The sequence below is a fragment of the Bos taurus genome, chromosome 7, assembly GCF_002263795.3.
Source record: "Bos taurus isolate L1 Dominette 01449 registration number 42190680 breed Hereford chromosome 7, ARS-UCD2.0, whole genome shotgun sequence".
NCBI classification, from domain to species: Eukaryota; Metazoa; Chordata; class Mammalia; order Artiodactyla; family Bovidae; genus Bos; species Bos taurus.
In genome coordinates, this window is record NC_037334.1 from 43,389,728 (window position 1) to 43,408,935 (window position 19,208).

General features: G+C 52.7%; 2 protein-coding genes and 1 non-coding gene across 3 annotated transcripts; all 3 read left to right on the forward strand.

The window, feature by feature from the left end:
* Positions 1-2,246: 2,246 nt before the first annotated feature.
* Positions 2,247-5,145, forward strand: AZU1 (azurocidin 1). The gene is made up of 5 exons (XM_002689142.6): positions 2,247-2,316; positions 2,603-2,759; positions 3,145-3,286; positions 4,098-4,331; positions 4,879-5,145. The coding sequence occupies exons 1-5, from the start codon at positions 2,259-2,261 to the stop codon at positions 5,026-5,028; spliced, it is 741 nt and encodes a 246-aa protein (XP_002689188.1). The 5' UTR covers positions 2,247-2,258; the 3' UTR covers positions 5,029-5,145.
* LOC112447659 (U6 spliceosomal RNA) lies at positions 3,612-3,718 on the forward strand. The gene has a single exon (XR_003035838.1). It is a non-coding gene; the product is annotated as a U6 spliceosomal RNA (small nuclear RNA).
* Positions 5,146-14,514: 9,369 nt separating the features above from the next.
* PRTN3 (proteinase 3) lies at positions 14,515-17,907 on the forward strand. Its single transcript, XM_002689143.4, has 5 exons — positions 14,515-14,592; positions 15,256-15,415; positions 15,830-15,971; positions 17,039-17,269; positions 17,626-17,907. Exons 1-5 carry the CDS (start codon positions 14,526-14,528, stop codon positions 17,794-17,796), a joined length of 771 nt encoding a protein of 256 aa, XP_002689189.2. The 5' UTR covers positions 14,515-14,525; the 3' UTR covers positions 17,797-17,907.
* Positions 17,908-19,208: the final 1,301 nt, after the last annotated feature.

Here is a 19,208-nt window from a genome sequence, read left to right on the forward strand (position 1 = left end):
GGTGATCTGAGACGTGGGGTCCACCACCAGTCCAACCGCTTGGTGTCACCTGTCAGAACACTTCGCTGATGGTCCAGTTGTTAAGAATTTACCTGCCAATGCAGAGGATGTGGGTTCAATCCCTGGTCCAGGAAGATCCCACATGTTGCAGAGCAACTGAGCCCATGTGCCACAACTACTGAGCCCAAGTGGTGAAACTGGTAAAGCCCATATGCCCTAGAGCCCGTGCTCCACAAGAGAAGCAACTGCAGTGAGAAGCCCCCACAATGCAACTAGAGAGTAGTCCTTGGCTCACTGCAACTAGAGAAAGCCCGCATGGCAGCAAAGACCCAGCACAGCCATAAATAAATAAATAATAAAAGCTGAGGTGTCAAAAATAAGTAAAATTTTTAAATTGATGTGAAATTCACGTGACATAAGATCAGCCATCGTAAATTATACCATCCACTGGCTTTTGGAACATTTAGAGTTGTGCAACCACTTAATTCTAGAACATGTCCCCCAAAGAAACCCTGTTTCCTTCAGCTATTATTCCCCTAACCCCCTAAATCCACAGTCCCTGACAACCAGGAACCCACTCTCTGTGTCTGTGGATCGAACTGTTCTGGACATTTCCCATCAGTGGAATCACACCCTGTGTGTCTTTCTGTGTCTGCTTCTCTCACTGAGCATCGTGTTCTCAGGGTCTGTCCACGTGGTAGCAAGTGTCAGGGCTTCACCCCTCTTCACAGCTGAGGGATGCTCTCATGTGTGGAGGGACACGTTTGTCTGCTGAAGGGCATTTGGTTGCCTCCAACTCCTGGCAGCTGTGACTCACACTGTGAACATGCGTGTGCAGGTTTCTGGGCCCTGTTTTCAGTTTTCCTGGGCCTGCACCTTGGAGTGGAGCTGCTGAGTAACAGGATAATCCAGTGTTTGAGGAGCTGCCTGGCTTTCCCTAGCGGCTGCAGGGTTTTGCATCTCAGCCAATGTGTCTGAGTTCCAATTTCCCACCTCCTCACCAACACTGTGTTTGTTCTGCCCTTTTCATCCTAGCCATCCTAGTGGGTGTGAAGTGGTGTCTCGCTGTGGTTTTCATTTGCATTTCCCTGATGACTAATAATTTTAAGCATCTTCATGGCATGTTGGCTGTTTGTGTATCTTGGAAGAGATGTCTATTCAAACCCTCTGCCCATTTTTAAGTGGATGGTTTGTTTTTGTTGTTGAGCTGTGAGAGCTCTTTATATATTCTGGATATGCAACCCTGTCTTCCTCCCCGCTTGGCCTCATCTCTTGCTCAGGTACTGGATGCCTAAAACTTCTGAAGACCCTACTTTGAGGCCAGAGAAGGGCAGGCAATGTCTCCAGAATCTCAAGGCTCTGGGGGCTCCACGCACCTGCCCACTATATAGATGCACAGACTAAGGGCAGGTGAAGGACCCAGCCACGTACCTACAGATAAAAATCCTGTAGGTAAAAAGCTGGCCACAAAAGGCCACAGAGTGTGTGATTCCACTGATGGGAAACGTCAAGAACAGGCAAATCCACAGGCACAGAGAGTGGGTTCATGGTTATCAGGAGTTGGGGGATGGGGTGTGACTTCCCATAGCTACTTTTTTCTTTTGGGGTGATGGAATGTTCTAAAATTCGGGTGATGGCTGCATAACTCTGTGAAGATACTGAAAACCATGAAACTGCACACTTTAATTCAGTGAATTGTGTGGTACTTGAATTATATCTCAGTAAAGCTGTTTAAAAAAACAAACAAACAGGGACTTCCCTGGTGGTCCAGCAGCAAAGATTCCACGCTCCCAATGCAGGGGCCCAGGTTCAGTCCCTGGTAGGGGCACTAGATCCCGCACGCTGCGATTGAAAGATTCCCACATGCCCCAACTAAGATCCGGCACAGCCAAATAAATAATAAAATAAAAAGCAGTAAAGAACACACACACACAAAGGCAGCAGGACTCAATCCCAGACCAGGTGGGCAGTGGTGGGCCCCGGTGCTCAGGCTAGGAAGCTGGGCAGAGCCACGAGTGGCAGCTGGGTGGTGGCCTGACCCACACTGAGGGGTGGCCCAGTATCCAGAGGGGAAGACAGAGGGTGCAAGCTGGCACTTGGAGGATCCAGGCAGGTTCCAGGAGCAGCCAGCTGGGGAGGTTTTGGGCAACTTCCTCTGCTCCCGCCAGGAGGGGCTGGGCCTGGGCGGGTATGCGCTAACGGCTGAGGCCCCAGGGTATAAGGGCGCCCTGTCCCCAGCCACCCTCAGCAGCCCCGTCATGACAGCACTCAGACTCCTGGCCATGCTGGCCAGCCTGCTAGCAACCTCCAGGGCTGGTGAGTGCTCACCCCAGGCCGGGCGTCCACATCTGTGCAGAGGTTCAACTGCAGGGGACAGGCCTGGGGGAGAGGGACTGGCGGGTGCTGGCCCCAGTTTCCCAGACACAAGGCTCAGGGAGGGACAGTGAAGCAACCGAGCCCAGGCCACACAGGCAAGCTGGCCCCGACCAGCCTGGGAGGGTGGGGACCTGTCCTTTTAGGGAACAGGAGTGCGGGAGGCTGGGGTCTCCCTGGGTATGGGGCTGAGACTGGGAGGCTGCAGCACACCCTCCTCTCCCCCCAGGCTCGGCCCCTCTGGTGGACATAGTGGGAGGCAGGAAGGCCCGGCCGCAGGAGCTCCCGTTCCTGGCTTCCATCCAGAACCAAGGGAGGCATTTCTGTGGGGGCGCTCTGATCCACCCCAACTTTGTCCTGACAGCGGCCAGCTGCTTCCAGAGCCGGTGAGCCGAGGGCCATGGAGTGGGCAGGGGGGCTGGGAGAGGGAGAGAGCTCAGGGGGGTTGGGGGAGAGTGGGGGGGTGGGTGTGCCTCGCAGGTGAGGAGGGGAGGGGCTTGGCAAGGGGGGCTGGTCTTAGGAAGGGTTGAGGGGCTTAGAGAGGGAAATGGGGCCCTGGAAACAGAGTGAGATGCAGCCACAAAAGGAGGATGGACAGAGGCCTGACTATCACTGATGTCCTTCCTCTGGCTCCCGGGCCGCGAGCCAGCAGGCTTGTAATTTCCTACCTTATTTGCAAGCCTGCCCCTGTGTAAGTGCCCGCCCAGTGGTTGTAGAAGGCTGGGGGCTTCTGGGGAAGCCCAGCCTGGTATCTGCCCCCGCTGCTCTTAGGAACACCGGGATTGCCACCGTGGTGCTGGGTGCCTATGACCTGAGGCGTCGCGAGCGGTCCCGGCAGACTTTCTTCATCAGGAGCGTCAGCGAGAATGGCTATGACCCCCAGCAGAACCTGAACGACGTGCTGCTGCTGCAGGTGGGAAAATGAGCAGGGAGCTGGTGTTGGCCTGAGGGGCTAAGTGGGGACAAGCCATGTGCACAGAGCCTAGTGTGTAAATCGTACAGCCAAGTGCACAATCCACTTAGCCAACCTCTGGATCCTGGACACTGAAGTTGTTTCCAGATGTTTTTGTTATGACAGAATCACAGTGAGTTTTTGTGCATATTTCTTTGTGAAAGTTTTCCCAGAGCAGCCACAACAGCTAGGCCAACTTACTCTCCCACTAGCAGAATTTAAAACTGCCCGTTTCGCCACATCTTTACTGACACTGCATATTATGATTTTTTAAATTTTTCTGCCAGTGCTCACTTTGGCAGCACATATACTAAAATTGGAATGATACAGAGAAGACTAGCATGGCCCCTGTGCAAGGATGACACGCAAATTCGTGAAGTGTTCCATATTTAGGAAAAAAAAATTTTTTTCCTGCCAATCCTGACGGAGGATGGAGGGTGGTGCTTTGTTTTATCTGCATTTCCTGGGCGAGCTCTTCACCTTCATGGTCTCTCAACCACGTTTGCAGTAAGGACCATTGATTCCTTCTCTGGAGGAACCAGAGGCCCAAAAGGTAAACTCATTTGGCCAGGAGCCTGGTGGGCTACAGTCCATGGGGTTGCAAAGAGTCGGACAGGACTAAGCGACTTCACTCACTCACTCCACAGCAGATTACTGCCTAAACTGGGGTTTGAACCCAAACTGCTTTCCAGATCAGAACTCATGTTGCTGCCTCTCTGGCTCCCAGCTGGCCCCCAGTTATGCCCTCTCCTGACCCAGTTTCCCTCACCAGCTGGACCGTCAGGCCAACCTCACCAGCAGCGTGGCGCTGGTACCACTGCCGGAGCAGAACGCCACAGTGGAAGCCGGCACCGGGTGCCAGGTTGCAGGCTGGGGCACCCGACGGCGTAGGGGGCGTCTCTCCCGAGTTCCAAGGGTCCTCAATGTTACCGTGACACCTGCAAACCAGTGTCGCCCCAACAACGTGTGCACTGGCGTCCTCACCCGACGGGGTGGCATCTGCCAGGTACCCGCTGGGTGTTATCTGGTGTGGGCTCGGTGTGGTGGGGGAGGAGGGGTCTTGAGAGATTGTGAGCTCCTCTTGGGGGAGAGAAAGCAAGTTCAGAACTCACCCTGGGATTAAGTATTCAATTAGAACTAGATGTTTCAAATATTGGAGCCTGAGAAACAGTATTTATTCAACTCTGCCTGCCAAGCCCTATGCTGGGGGCTGGAGACACAAGAGGGAACAGGAGAGACTGCCCTTCTGGAGCCAGGAGCTCCCATAGCTTGTGCTTGAAGGGCTTGGGCATCAGCTATTAAGACAGGGATGTGGAAAAAAAAAAAAAAGACGGGTGTGCAGCAGCCTGGGGCCTTAGGAAGTTGAGGAGATGGGGGCGGCATTTAAGACCCGAGCTGCGAGCAAAAGTAGGAAAAAGCACAGGCAGAGGAACAGCACGTAGAAAGGGCCAGGGGCATGAGCAGCTTCTGTGGGTGGCAGGGGTGGTGTTCTGGGCAGGAGCGGGGTGGAGGGCTGGGCCTCGGGCGCCCTGACCCTCCTGCCGCCCTTACAGGGGGATGGCGGCACCCCTCTCGTCTGCAACGGCCTGGCACACGGCGTGGCCTCCTGGTCCCGGGGGCCCTGCGGTAGGGGCACCGACTTCTTCGCGCGGGTGGCCCTCTTCAGGAACTGGATTGACTCAGTTATAAACCAGCCGGCCTGACGGACCCTGCCCAGCCTGCAGGGGGCGCTCCGCAGCCAGAGCTCAGCCCCGACCTGCACTCTGCCCCACCCCGGCCCCCGCGGTTGTGACTCTAATAAAGGATCTGTCCCCATTCTGCCCACGGCGCCTGACTCTGCTCTTTGGGGGCGGGCGGGGGCTGGGGGCCCAGTGCCAGGACCTCTGCCCACAAGAGTGGCATCCACCCCAGGGGTCTCCACTCATGGAATCTGATCGCGGTCCTGGGAACCAGGGGCTCTCGTGACCTCCACTCCACAGAGGCAGCACCGAGGCTCACAGAGATTGGGTGACTCCCCTGAGGCCACACAGCCAGAGCTGGGCTCTGAACCCACACCTGTGAGATTACAGCCCCCACGAACCATCTGTCATGTTGGTGGGGAATACAGTCACCCCTGGGGCTTTCCTGGTGGCTCAGATGGTGAAGAATCTGCCTGCAATGCAGGAGATGTAGGTTTGATCCCTGAGTGGGGAAGATCCCTGGAGAAGGGAATGGCAACCCACTCCAGTATTCTTTCCTGGAGAATCCCATAGAAGGAGGAGCCTGGTGGGCTACAGTCCTTGTGGTTGCGCAGAGTGGAACAGGGCTGAGCGACTAACAGTTCACTGTTACCAAGGCTTAGTGTCTGCAGGGGCTTGGCTCCAGGACCCTCATGGATGCCCAAATCCCCAGATGCTCAAGTCCCTTATATCAAATGGTGTCATATTTGCAAGTGACCTACATACATCCTCTGTGCACTTTATATAATACAATGTCAATGCTGTGCAAATAGCTGCCTGCCTACAGCAAATTCAAGTTTTACTTTCTAGAACTTTCTGGTAAATTTTTTTCCAAATATTTTTGATTTGTGGTGGGTTAAATCTGTGGGTGTGGAATGTGCGACCACTGAGGGCCGGCTGTATATTGTACAGCGAAGTCAAGAAACACATGAGAAACTGGCTTTAGACTGCCACTTGAATCACAGAAAGATAATGAGCCTAATATGAAAGGAACTAAAATATAAACATTAAACAATAAATATAATTATATAATGATGTATAAAACATAAATATACTTGTATAAAGAACCTATAAAACATAATAAATATAACTGTATAAATGATACGTAAAACTTAATACATATAATGTATTAAACTAAAATAAAATTGTAAATCACAGACTTCCCTGGGGGTCCAGTAGCTAAGACTCCATGCTCACAATGTAGGCGGCCTGGGTTCAATCCCTGGTCGGGGAACTAGATCCTACATGCTACAACTAAAACCTGGCACAGTCAAATAAATAAATAAATATATTTTTTTTTAAGTTAAATCTTACATTATATATTAGTACCAATTACATATTATACATGCATTTTAAAAATATACTTAGGAACTTCCCTGATGGTCTAGTGGTTAAAGATCTGCCTGCCATTGTAGGGGACACAGGTTTGATCCTTGGTCTGGGAAGATCCCACATGCTGAGGGTCAACTAAGCCCCAGTACTGCAAATACTGAAGCCCAAGCACCTAGATCCTGTGCTCCACAACAAAAGAAGCCACCACAATGAGAAGCCTGAGAAGTGCAACAAAGAGTAGCCCCCACTCGCCACAAACCAGAGAAAGCCTGCATGCGGCAACAAAGACCCAGCACAGTCAAAAATAAATGAACAAGACATGAAACGTTATAAAAATACCTGGGGAATAATGAATCAATATTAGAAAAACTAAGATCATGACATCTGTGGTCCCATCACTTCATGGCAAATAGAAGGGGAAAGAGTAGAAGCAGTGACAGATTTTATTTCCTTGGGCTCCAAAATCATTGTGGACTGTGACTGTAGCCATGAAACTAAAAGATGCTTGCTCCTTGGAAGAAAAGCTATGACAAGCCTAGACAGTGTATTAAAAAGCAGAGACACCATTTGCTGACAAAAGCCTGTATAGCGAAAGCTATGGTTTTTCCAGTAGTCATGTATGGATATGAGAGTTGGACCATAAAGAAGGATGAGCGCCAAAGAATTGATGCTTTCAAATTGTGGTGCTGGAGAAGACTCTTGAGAGTCCCTTAGACTGCAAGGGGATTATACCAGTCAATCCTAAAGAAAATCAACCCTTAATATTCATTGAGTTTATTTGTTTTTCGTAAGTTATTGATGAAATTCACATAATATAACATTCACTTTTTTTAAGTGTGTAATTCAAAATATAACTAGTGTATTTCACTAGGCTGTGCAGCCCTCACCATCCAAACCTCGCTATCCAATTCCAGGACATTCCATCACCCCAATAGAAGCCCACTTCCATCCACATCACCTCCCATCTTCTCCCCCACCCCATGACGACCAGGAACCCAGTCTCTGTGTCTGTGGATCTGCCTGTTCTGGACATTTCCCATCAGTGGAATCACACCCTGTATGTCCTGCCTGCTTCTTTCACTGAGCATCATGTTTTCAGGGTCTGTCCGTGTGATAGCATGTGTCAGGGCTTCTCCTCTTCTCAGGGCTGAGTGATGCTCCTGTGATGTGTAACCATCATCTGTGGATGGTCATCTGGGTTGGTTCCACCCTGGCTGTTGTGAAGCCGGTTGCTATGGACATTCATGTACAAGTTCTACTTGAACATTGATATTTAGTACCATGATTTTACCAGGAGGTGTATTGGGGCTTCATAATGGGTCCTCTTTACAGAGGGGCAAACTGAAACCCAGAGAGAAACGTGTGTCTCAGGAGCCCAGAACAGTCCAGGGGCCCCACCTGTTCATTGTTCAGATGGGGAAACTGAGGCCCTGGGGGTTGGGGTCCCAGAGCAGAGGGTCCCAGCTTGGAGCCCCAGACACTGACACCCTCGAGGATGGAGTGTTTTCCTTTCTTAAAGAGAGAAGAGCAAAAAGAGGCAGAAACTCTGAGGATGAGCCTCTCTCCCTCACCCTCCCTGGATCCCAGGTGTGTCGCTCAGGTCTGCTCGGCCCCCTCCCAGCTCCAGTTCCCAAGACCGTTGTCTGTTGCGCCAGCCACAGTTGGAGTAGGAAGGGGACAAAGCCGCAGCTTCTAGCCCTGCTTCCTCTCCACCCATGGGCCTGACCCCCAGAGGCCCCAGAGAGTTCCTCCAAGTTACGGCCCCCAGTGCCCCCAGCTCCCCACCCAGGCCCACACTGTCCCATCTTCCAGACCAGCCTCTGCCTTCAGGAAGCCCCCGAGTCCTGCGCTCACCTGCCGGCCCCCATCCCAGGCCTGGAGCAGAGAGGCGGACCCCAGGCCATCCTCCTGTTGTGACCGATGCCGTGAATGCCCCCTGACTCTGAGAGGCTCTTTGGTGGGTGAGAGCTCCCTGCCAGGACCTCCTGGGCCATTCTCTAGCAAAGTTATGTGTGTGTGTTTCTTTTTCTTTCTTTGGTTAAAGATTTATTGAAATGTACTTCACATACCATACATATAATTCACCCACTTAACAATTCAGTGGCATTTAGTACAGTGACTGGATTGTGCAACCACCACCTCTAATTCCAGAATATTCCATCACCCCAAAAGAAGCCCCATCACCATCAGCAGTCACCCTTCTTCTCCCCAAGCCCCTGACAACCAGGAACCCACTCTCTGTGTCTGTGGATTGGCCTGTTCTGGACGTTTCCCATCAGTGGACTCACACCCTGTGTGTCTTTCTGTGTCTGCTCCTCTCACTGAGCATCGTGTTCTCAGGGACTGTCCACGTGGTAGCAAGTTTCTCCTTTTCAGGACTGAGTGATGCTCTGTGTGTGTGTCCTATTTCATCAGCTGACAGTTCATGGAACTCTCTTCTGTATCCGGTGAATCAACCCCTGACATGGGGATGTTCTCATCACCCCCATCACTAACAGATGGGGAAACTGAGGCTCAGAGAAGTGGTGTGCCCAGCCCAGATTCACAAAGCACAGCAGAATGTGAACCCAGGTGAGGGACTATGGAGCCTGGTGTGACAGGCTGGCACCTCTGCTCACCGTGTGCCCAGCACCCTCCTATGCTCTCATTTATGCCCCCTCCCACTGTCAGCCCTGGGGAGGGACTATGACTACCATCACCCCACTACTGTTCAGTTACCAAGTTGTGTCCGACTCTTTGCAACCCTGTGGACTGCAGCACACCAGGCTTCCCTGTCCCACATCATCTCCCGGAGTATGCCCAAGTTCATGTCCACTGAATTGGTGATGACATTCAACCATCTCATTCTCTGTTGCCCTCTTCTCCTGCCCTCAATCTTTCCCTGCATCAGGAAAAGTTGGTTTCCCGATGAGTTGGTTCATCACATCAGGTGACCAAAGTATTGGAGTTTCAGCATCAGCATCAGTCCTTCCAATGAATATTCAGGGTTGATTTCCTCTAGGATTGACTGGTTTGATCTCCCTGCAGTCTAAGAGACTCTCAAGAGTCTGCTCCAGGACCACAGTCTGAAAGCATAAGCATAACTCAATGAAGCTATGAGCCATGCAATGTAGGGCCACCCCAAGACTGAGGGGTCATAGTGGAGAGTTCTGAAAAAATCTGATCCACCAGAGGAGGGAATGTTAAAACACTCCAGTATACTTGCCGTGAGAGCCCCACCTCACCATACAGGTGGGGGAACCGAGGCACTGAGCAACCAGCCTGCTGGACCAGAAGGAGCTAGTCTGCAAAGATGCTCTTGTTGAAAGAGAAAATCCTGTTCTGAAAGCAGAGAGCACAGCAGCCCTGGGGTTCTGTGGGGACACGTCAGAGCCACACCCAGAGCTGTGGCAGACGCCCTGCAGGAGGACCTGGGGACCTTTCCCAAGTGACTGGGCTGATGCATGAATTAAAAATGTGTCAGCAATACAGATGGCCAACAGGCACACAAAAAGCTGCTCTACATTGCTAATTCATAGAGAAATGCAAATCAAAACTACAATGAGGTATTACCTCACATCAGTCAGAATGGCCACCATTAAAGTCTTCAAGGGACTTCTCTGACAGTCCAGTAGTTATGAATCTGCCTGCCAAGTCAATTTTGAAAAAGAAAAACAGAGCTGGAGGAGTCAGGCTCCCTCACTTCAGACTATACTACAAAGCTACAGTCATCAAAACAGTATGGTACTGGCACAACAGTAGAAACATAGATCAGGAGAGAACAGGAGAGAAAACCCAGGAATAAACTCATGCACCTATGCCAATTAATCTATGGCAAAACAGGCAAGACTATACAATGCTGAAAAGACAGTCTCTTCAACAAATGGTCCTGGGAAAACTGGACAGCCACATGCAAAAAGGAAGTCAGATCATTCTTTACATCTATACCCAAAAATAAGCTCAAAATGGATTAAAGACCTAAATGTGAGACCAGATACTATAAAACTCCTAGAGGAAAACATAGGCAGAAAATCCTCTGACATAAATTACAGCAGCATCTTTTTTGATCCATCTCCTGGAAAAATGGAAATAAAAACAAATAGATGGGACCTACTTAAGCTCAAAAGTTTTTGCATAGCAAAGGAAACAAAAAACAAAATGAAAAGACAACCCACAGATTGGGATAAAATATTTGTAAAAGTGTGACTAATAAGGGATTAGCCTCCAAAATATATAAGCAGTTTATGATGCTTAACAGCATCAAAACAAACAGCCCACACAAAAAATGGGCAGAGGACCTGAATAGACATTTCTCCAAAGAGGACATAAAGATGGCCAACAGGCAGGTAAAAAGATGTTCAACATTGCTAATTATTAGAGAAATGCAAATCAAAACACCAGTCAGAATGGCCGGCATCAAAAAAACTACAGGGACTTCCCTGGTAGTCCAATGGCTAAGACTTCACGTTCCCAATGCAGGGGGCCTGGGTTCAATCCCCGGTCAGGGAACTAGATCCCACATGCTACAACTAATGATTCCACATGCTGCAACTAAGACCTGGTGCAGCCAAATAAATAAATAAATGTATTTTTGAATTCATAACAAATGCTGGAGAGGGTATAGAGAACAGGTACACTGTATATACAGTGTACATACCTGCACTGCTGGTAGGAATGTAAACTGGTACAACCACTATGGAGAACAGTATGGAGGTTCCTTAAAAACTAAAAATAGAGCTACCATATGACCCTGAAATCCTACTCCTGGGCATATGTCTGGAGAAAAACATTATCTGAAAGGATACCTGCACCCCTATGTTCATAGAAGCACTGTTTAAAATAGCCAAGACACAGAAGCAACTTAAATGTCCAACAACAGAGGAAAGGATAAAGAAAATGTGGTGTATATATATATATATATAACATATGTGTATATATATATAATAGAATATTACTCAGCCATTTAAAAGAATGAAATAATGCCATTCACAGCAACATGGATGAACCTAGAGAGTGTCACACTGAGCGAAGTGAAGTCCAACATAGAAGGAGAGACACGGTATGACAGTCCTTACATGTGGAATCTGCAAAGCAACGATACAAACCACTTACTTACAAAACATAAAAAGACTCACAGACTTAGAAAAGGAAATTATGGTTGCGAGGGCAGGGGGAGGATAGTTAAGGGGTTTAGGAAGGTCATGTACACACTGCTGTATTCAAAATGGAAAACCAACAAGGACCTATTTTATAGCACATGGAACTTTACTCAATGTTATGTGCCAGCCTGGATGGGAGGAGGGTTTGGAGGAGAATGGATACATGCATATGTATGACTGGGGCCTTTAGCTGTTCACCTGAAACTACTACAACATTGTTAATCAGCTATGCTGCTGCTAAGTCGCCACAGTCGTGTCCGACTCTGTGCGACCCCATAGACGGCAGCCCACCAGGCTCCCACGTCCCTGGGATTCTCCAGGCAAGAACACTGGAGTGAGTTGCCATTTCCTTCTCCAATGCATTAAAGTGAAAAGTGAAAGTGAAGTCGCTCAGTCGTGTCCGACTCTTAGCGACCCCATGGACTGCAGCCTACCAGGCTCCTCCGTCCATGGGATTCTCCAGGCAAGAGTACTGGAGTGGGCTGCCATTGTACCCAGATACAAAACAAAAAGTTAAAAGTTCAGGGAAAAAAATTCATGGTGCATCCATACTAAAGCAGTTTATGTAGGCATTAAAAAAATAAAATGTCTCAAAAAAAAAAAAAGAATCTGCCTGCCAATGCAGGGCTCACAGGTTCAATCTCTGATCCACTGCCGAGGGACAACTGAGCCCTGCTCCACAACTACTGAGCCCAGATGCCTAGAGCCCATGTTCCACAAGAGAAGCCACTGCAAACAGAAGCCTGTGCACCACAACTAGAGTAGCCCCCTCTTGTCTCAACTAGAGAAAAGCCTGTGCACAGCAATAAAGACTCAGCACAGCCAAAAATAATTAACTTTAAAAAAGTCTACAAATGGGTCTGCCCTAGTGATCCAGTGGTTAAGAATTCGCCTTGCAATGCAAAGGACATGGGTTCAATCCCTGGTCAGGGAACTAAGATCCCACATGCCTTGGAGCAATTAATGCCACACACTGCAACTACTGAGGCCCCACTCCACAACTAGAGAGTCTGTGTGCAGTAATGAAAGATACCACATGATGCCACTAAGACCTGACACAGCCAAATAATTTTTTTTTGAAGTCTACAAACAGCAAATGAGGGAGAGAGTGTAGAGAAAAGGGAACCCTTCTACACCGTTGGTGGGAATGTAAATTGGAACAGTCACTGTGGAGAACAGGATGGAGGTTCCTTGAAAAGCTAAAATTAGAGCTACCATATGATCCTGCAATCCCATTCCCGGGCACACACCCAGACAAAACTAGAATTCCAAAAGATATATGCGGCCCTATGTTCACAGCAGTTCCATTTGCAATAGCCAAGACATGGAAGTAACCTAAACATCCACTGAGAACAGAATGAAGCTGTGGCATGTGCATACAATGGAATACTACTCAGCCATAAAAAAGAATGGAATGTGCCATCTGCAGCAACATGGACGGACTAGAGACTCTCAGACCGAATGAAGTGAGTCAGAAAAAGAAAGACAAGTACCACACGATATCACTTGTATGTGGAATCTAAAATATGACACAAATGAACATATCTACAAAACAGACATAAAGAACAGACTTGTGATTGCCAAGGGGATAGGAGGGTGGGGAAAGGCTGTACTGGGAGTCTGGGATTAGCAGATGCAAACTAGTATAAGTAGGAGGGATAAACAACAAGATCTTACTGTAGAGCGCAGGGAATTATATTCAATATCCTATGATAAACTATGATGGAAAAGGATATATATACATATATGTATAACTTAGTCACTTTGCTGTACAGAAGAAATTAACACAATGTTGTAAATCAACCATACTCAATAAAATTTGGAAAATAAAAGTACGTTGGCAGAGATGGGGCGGCCGATGCAGGGGACCTCAGCGGGCAAAAGGCAGAACAGGCTGTTTCTGCCTCGGACGATCCTCCCAGACACTAGATCTTTCCAAAGGGGGAAGTGTGACTTGGCAGGAGGGACCTGGAGTCTGTGGGACCCCCACCCAGGACGCAGATCCTGACTCCTTGTGGGGGCCCCACATAAGCTCCAAATGCCCACCAGTACACAATAGGAGGGACAGGAAAGGCTGAGCAGCTGCCCCAGAGCCGAGGAGACACAGGAGGGCTCCTGAACCAGAGACGGGTGATTGTGACATCCAGGCAACCTGTGGAAGAGATAACATTTGTGCAAGACCAGGGTCCCAGGGATGCCGTGGCAGCAAGTCTGGGAATTTTGCAGGCTTCTGTAAGCGTGAAATGGTTTCAACATAAAAAACCTGAAAAGTGTGTTTTTGCCCCCCAATTTCATGAGCTCTTCTACCTATGCTTCTGTAGGTTTGAGCCAGTTATAAATAAAAACACAAATAAATAAATGTCTCTTGGGCACCCAAGTCTCCCCCACCCTCCCACCCTCGATACAGAGCAGCATCTCTGGCCTCAGCCACTCCATGCCAGGTGCCCCCACCCCAGTCATGATGACCACAGGTGTCCCTGGGGGAAGACCACCCCAGGCCAGAACTCTGCTATGGAATGAAGCATGAATCCCTCAGACAAAGTCAGGGCAGAGAGATGACCCTGTGGGTGTGAGAAGGTGAAGGGTGCTGAGACCCGCCCCCCATTCCCTTTTATGTCCCACAGAAGGGGCTTCACCCTAAGCCCTGCACACACCAGCCACGTCCCACCTTGCTGGGGCTACGGGGACCCTGTAGGAGGGGGGCAATGTCCCCTTGGAAATGTGGAAGGCTGGAGGGCTGTGGCCACATTGCCCCCTGGCCCAGAGGACCTCAGCAGGGGGTGGGTGCTAGCCAGCTTCCCACACCTCTTGGAGGTGGGGCGGGACCCTGAGCCTGAGCTTGAAGCCCCTGCAGCCTTCTTGGGGTGTAGCTTTAAACCCCAAGCTTCCTGAGGCCCTGGAGTTGTAAGGAGGAAGTGGGGATGCCCAACTCAGGCGTGGGGCAACCCCAACGGCCTGCTGAATGAGACTATAAGAGGGGGTGGGCGGGTGGGCAAGGGGCACCGCTGGACCATGCCTGGAAGCTGCAGACGCCCTAGCCCCTCCCTGGCCCCAGTGCTGCTGGCCGTGCTGCTGGGTGGTGAGTGGGGTCCATGTCTGCCCAACTGTCCACCTGTCCCACACCCTCACCGCCCAGGTGGGGAGAGTGAGGCAGGCTTAGGCTCAGGATGGGGGCCTCAAGGGGAAGGTAGGAGGAAAGGAGGGGGAGGGTCTGTTTCCCCATCTGTGAAGTGGGCAAAACCTAGTACCTCCTGCCCAGGCAGGTGTCCTGGGGACACAGTGTAACCGGAATCCCCAGACAGTGCCTGGCACACAGCAAGCGCTTAATACATGTGTGAAGGCACACCAATGAACATGTGACCGGATGAATGAGGCAGGTGTCATAGGAGGCCCGGGTGAGGGGCCTCCACTCTCACCCCAAGGAGGCTGACTCATGCCTCAGCTTGTCCATCTCCTGGCCCCCAGGGCTGGGCACCGGGCCTCCCAGAGCCTCCAGGAGTAATGATGATGACCTCGGGGCTCTCCACCCAGCGCTAACAGTCCCAGGCCAGGTCCCTTTCCCCCATCAGACCCCAGTCGGTGTTGCCATGGGACCCCCAATTTGCAGATAGGGAAACGCAGGCTCCGTGGGATTCCGGGCCAGGCAGCGACTCTGCCTCCTCCCCTGTCCCCTGTCTGGGCTCCCTGGAGGTGGGGCGGGGGCGTCAGAAGAGGCGACTGCCCCTGACCCCCGCGTCCCCAGGAGCAGCCCAGGCCGTGGAGATCGTGGGCGGGAGGGAAGCCCAGCCCCACTCGCGCCCCTACGTGGCGTCGCTGCAGCTGGCTTCCGGCAGCCACTTCTGCGGCGGGACCCTGGTGCACCCGAGCTTCGTGCTGACCGCCGCTCACTGCCTGAACAACTTGTGAGTGCGCCGGCGCGTGATGGGCCGGGGTCTGAGGGGGAGGACGGACCTGCTGTAGGGTCCGGGGTCCGGGTTCCGGGGGGCGGAGGGCGGGCCTGCCCGAGGGTCCGAGTCGGGGTTGAGGCCCTGCTTGAGCTTCTCCTGGCCTCACCCTTCCATCCGTCCACCTGCCCAACCCTGTCATCCCGGACTAGGCGGGCACCTGCCCTGCCCGCTCCCCGCCCCGCCCGACGTGGCCCCCTGATGCCCCAGGAGGATGAGCTCAAGCCAGGGGCCCAACCCTCGGGGGCAAGATGCAGACGGGGTGGCGGGTCTCTTGGGGCAGCGGTGGGGAGTTCCCGAGGGGCTGCACCTTGGCCTCAGGACGGGAGTAGGGAGCACGGATAGGCTTAGCACGAACGCCCCGACCGTCAGGAACCCGCAGCGCGTGCGCGTGGTGCTGGGGGCCCACCGTCTGCAGACCCCCGAGCCCACCCAGCAGAGGCTCGGCATCAGTCGCCTGTTTGAGAACAACTACAACCCGCAGGAGAAGCTGAATGACGTGCTCCTGCTGCAGGTAGGTGGGCGGTGCCTGCGCTGTGCTCCACCCTCCAGTGCCTCCCGCTGCCGGCCGGAGGCCGAGCCAGGCACCAACTTCGGAGTATGCGGGGACCCCCCATCCCGTCCCCACCCCCCTCATGGACTTTGCCGGGCTGTGTCCCCTACCCCCTCCCTGCACTGTTCCCAGATACCCTCACCTTTGGCTTCCCAGATAGCGCAGTGGATAAAGAATCACCCACCTGCAATGCAGGAGATGCGAGAAATGAGAGTTCAATCCCTGGGTCTGGAAGATCCCCTGGAGGAGGGCATGGCAACCCACTCCAGTACTCTTGCCTGGAGAATCCCATGGATGGAGAAGCCTGGCGGGCTACAGTCCATGGGGTCACAAAGAGTTGGCATGACTGAAGCGACTGGACACCCACAGCTTTGGCACCAGCCTCCCCTCCTCAGGGAGGCCTCCCCTAGTCTGTCCCTGTGTCACCTGAGTGATGCCCCTCCACTCACTGTTCAGGATGAGGCTCTACTTCCCTTGACTGTGCCACTTGCCCTCCTCTTCTCAGCCCTTCCTGGCCCAAAGATCAGCTCCCAGAGCAGAGACGTAGTGTCCCTAGGTCTTAGCCAGGATCAAGCATACAGTTGGGTGACTTCGCTGGTGGTCGAGTGGCAAGACTCTGTGCTCCCAATGCAGGGGCCCTGGGTTCGATCCCTGGTCAGGGAACTAGATCCCATATGCCCTAACAAACAGTTCGCATGCTGCAACTAAGAAGACCCAACACAGTCAAATAAATAGTTAAAAAAAAAAGCATACAGTTGGTGCTCAATAAGTGCTTTGTATGTGAATGAACACCACAGTGACCAGTGCTACAAACAGGTGGCTCACGGCCTCAAGGAAGGTTAAACTGAGCCCTTGTGAGTTTGGAGGGTGATCAGGACAGCCTCCCTTGAGGAGGTGACCCTTGAGCCAGGCAGAGGGAACAGCATGTGCGAAAGCCAGGAGGAGGCACTTTGGGATAATGGTCTGTGGGTGGATGTGGGTCTGGAGGCAGGAGCTCACTGCCTCCCCACCCCCGCCCTCTGCCGTAGTTGGACCAGCCGGCCACCCTCAACACCCATGTAGCTGTGGCTCAGCTCCCCCAGCAGGCCCAGCCACTGCCCCATGGCACCCAGTGCCTGGCTATGGGCTGGGGCCGCCTGGGCACCCTCGAGCCGCTGCCCCAGGTCCTACAGGAGCTCAATGTCACCGTGGTCACCTTCCTGTGCCGGCCACAGAACGTGTGCACCTACGTGCCCCGACGCAGCGCTGGCATCTGCTTTGTAAGTATCGGCGGCTCTGGCGCAGGGACCGCAGGAACCGCCCCAGGAGGGAGGGTGGGAAGCGGGGACCCAGCTCTGCCTTCTCCTTCCTGAGCAGCTGCTGCACCTCCACCTCCCCATCTGGAAGGTGGGCACACAAAGGTGATGTGGCCTTTGTGGGTCTGGGGGCTCATCCATCCAGAGGCCCCTCGAGTGGGTGACCAACTCCCACTCTGTGGCCACACCCATCTCCCTGTCTCACTGGAGTGCCTTCAGTGAGAAGGGGGAGCATTTCACCCCTGCGCGGCCCCTTCCCCAGGCAGCCTCGTCTGGCTGCTGGCCTGGCCTGAGGGATGGACCAACCTGCCCCTCCACAGGGGGACTCCGGGGGCCCCTTAATCTGTAATGGGGTACTCCATGGCGTGGACTCCTTCGTGATCCGGGGATGTGCCACTGGCCAGTACCCCGACTTCTTTGCTCGCGTCTCCCTCTATGTGGACTGGATCAACTCCGTGCTGAGCAGCGTGGGGGGCAAGGACAGCCCCTGAGGCCCCCAGAACCCCTGCAGGCGCTGTGGACAGAGGCCTGTGTCTGTGTCTGTGCCCCCTCTCCCCCTCCCTGGCAGCCCCACCTGTGCCGTCAATAAAAGCTGAACCACCTCCCTGGCTCCTGTGTGTCCTTCCCAAGGGCGATGTCGGGGAGAGTGGGTTAGGTTCCTCAGTGTCTGGGTCCTGAAACCCCAAACTCGAGGTGGGGGTGAGAACAAAGGCCTGGAGGTCAGATGAGGGCCCAGGTCACCATGGATCCCACTCCCCAGATGCCCACAACCCTGCTTGTGTGACCCTGGGCAAGTGGCTGCCCCTCTCTGTGCCTCTGTTTCCTCATCTGGAAAATGGAGTCACCCCACACATTTCCAAGTGTCCAAGGAGCCCCACTCTGGCTCTGGGGGCTGGGGGTGTCCTGTCCAGTTCTGTGTGTATTAGTTAGTTGCTCAATCATGTCTGACCCTTTGTGAGTCCATGGACTGCAGTCTGCCAGGCTCCTCTGCCCACGGAATTCTCCAGGCAGGAATTCTGGAGTACGTAGCCATTCCCTTCTCCAGGGGATTCTCCTGACCCAGGGATCAAGCCCGGGACTCCTGCATTGCAGGCAGATTCTTTACTGTCTGAGCCACCAGGGAAGCCCTTTCATCAACATGGCCTCTTGACTAAGCCATCACAACCTGGGGTGCCCAGGGCCTGTGGGGCTCCTGAACAAGTCAGGGGCCAGTATAGGGCTATCAGGAAGGCTTCCTGGAGGAGGTGGCAATGCCTGAGCTGACTCCCAGTGGAGGAATAGGAACAAAAGAAGGGTTGTGCAGACAAGGCACAGACCAGGCAAGGGCCCTACATCAGAAGTAGCTTGGGGATGTGGGGAACAGCAAGGCCAACTGAGTTGGGGAGGGAGAGCAGGTCAGGGAAGGGCAGGGCTGGAGCACACACGGCCACCAGATGACCTGGGGTCTAGAGGAGGAGCCTGAGGCAAGGCAGAGGTAGGGGTCACGGGCCAGCCATGGAGAGGGCAGGTGGCCATGGCAATGCAGCAACGGAGGCTCAGAGAGAGGAGCCAACCTGCTCTGGGCACACACCAGTGTTGGAAGGCAGCTCTTTGGTTATTGATTTACTCTGCTGCCACCTGGTGGAGGCACACAAATTCAAGCTGGAGCCAGAATCCCCTCAGGCCAGCTGCCTTTTTAACTGTTTCACAACTCAGCTGACCACCCCAGTGGAGGAGCTGAAGCTGGTTTGTAGCAGCAGCAGGAGCGAGCCTGCGCTGAGACCTGGGGCAAGGCCGGAATTCTGGGAAACCCCCGCTGATAAACGTCAGGGGAGGGCCGGGAATTCCCCCCCACAGCTCCCACAGGCTCACGGCAGGGAAGTGGTTTCTATAAAAAGCCCAGAGGGACCTCTCCCGCCACACT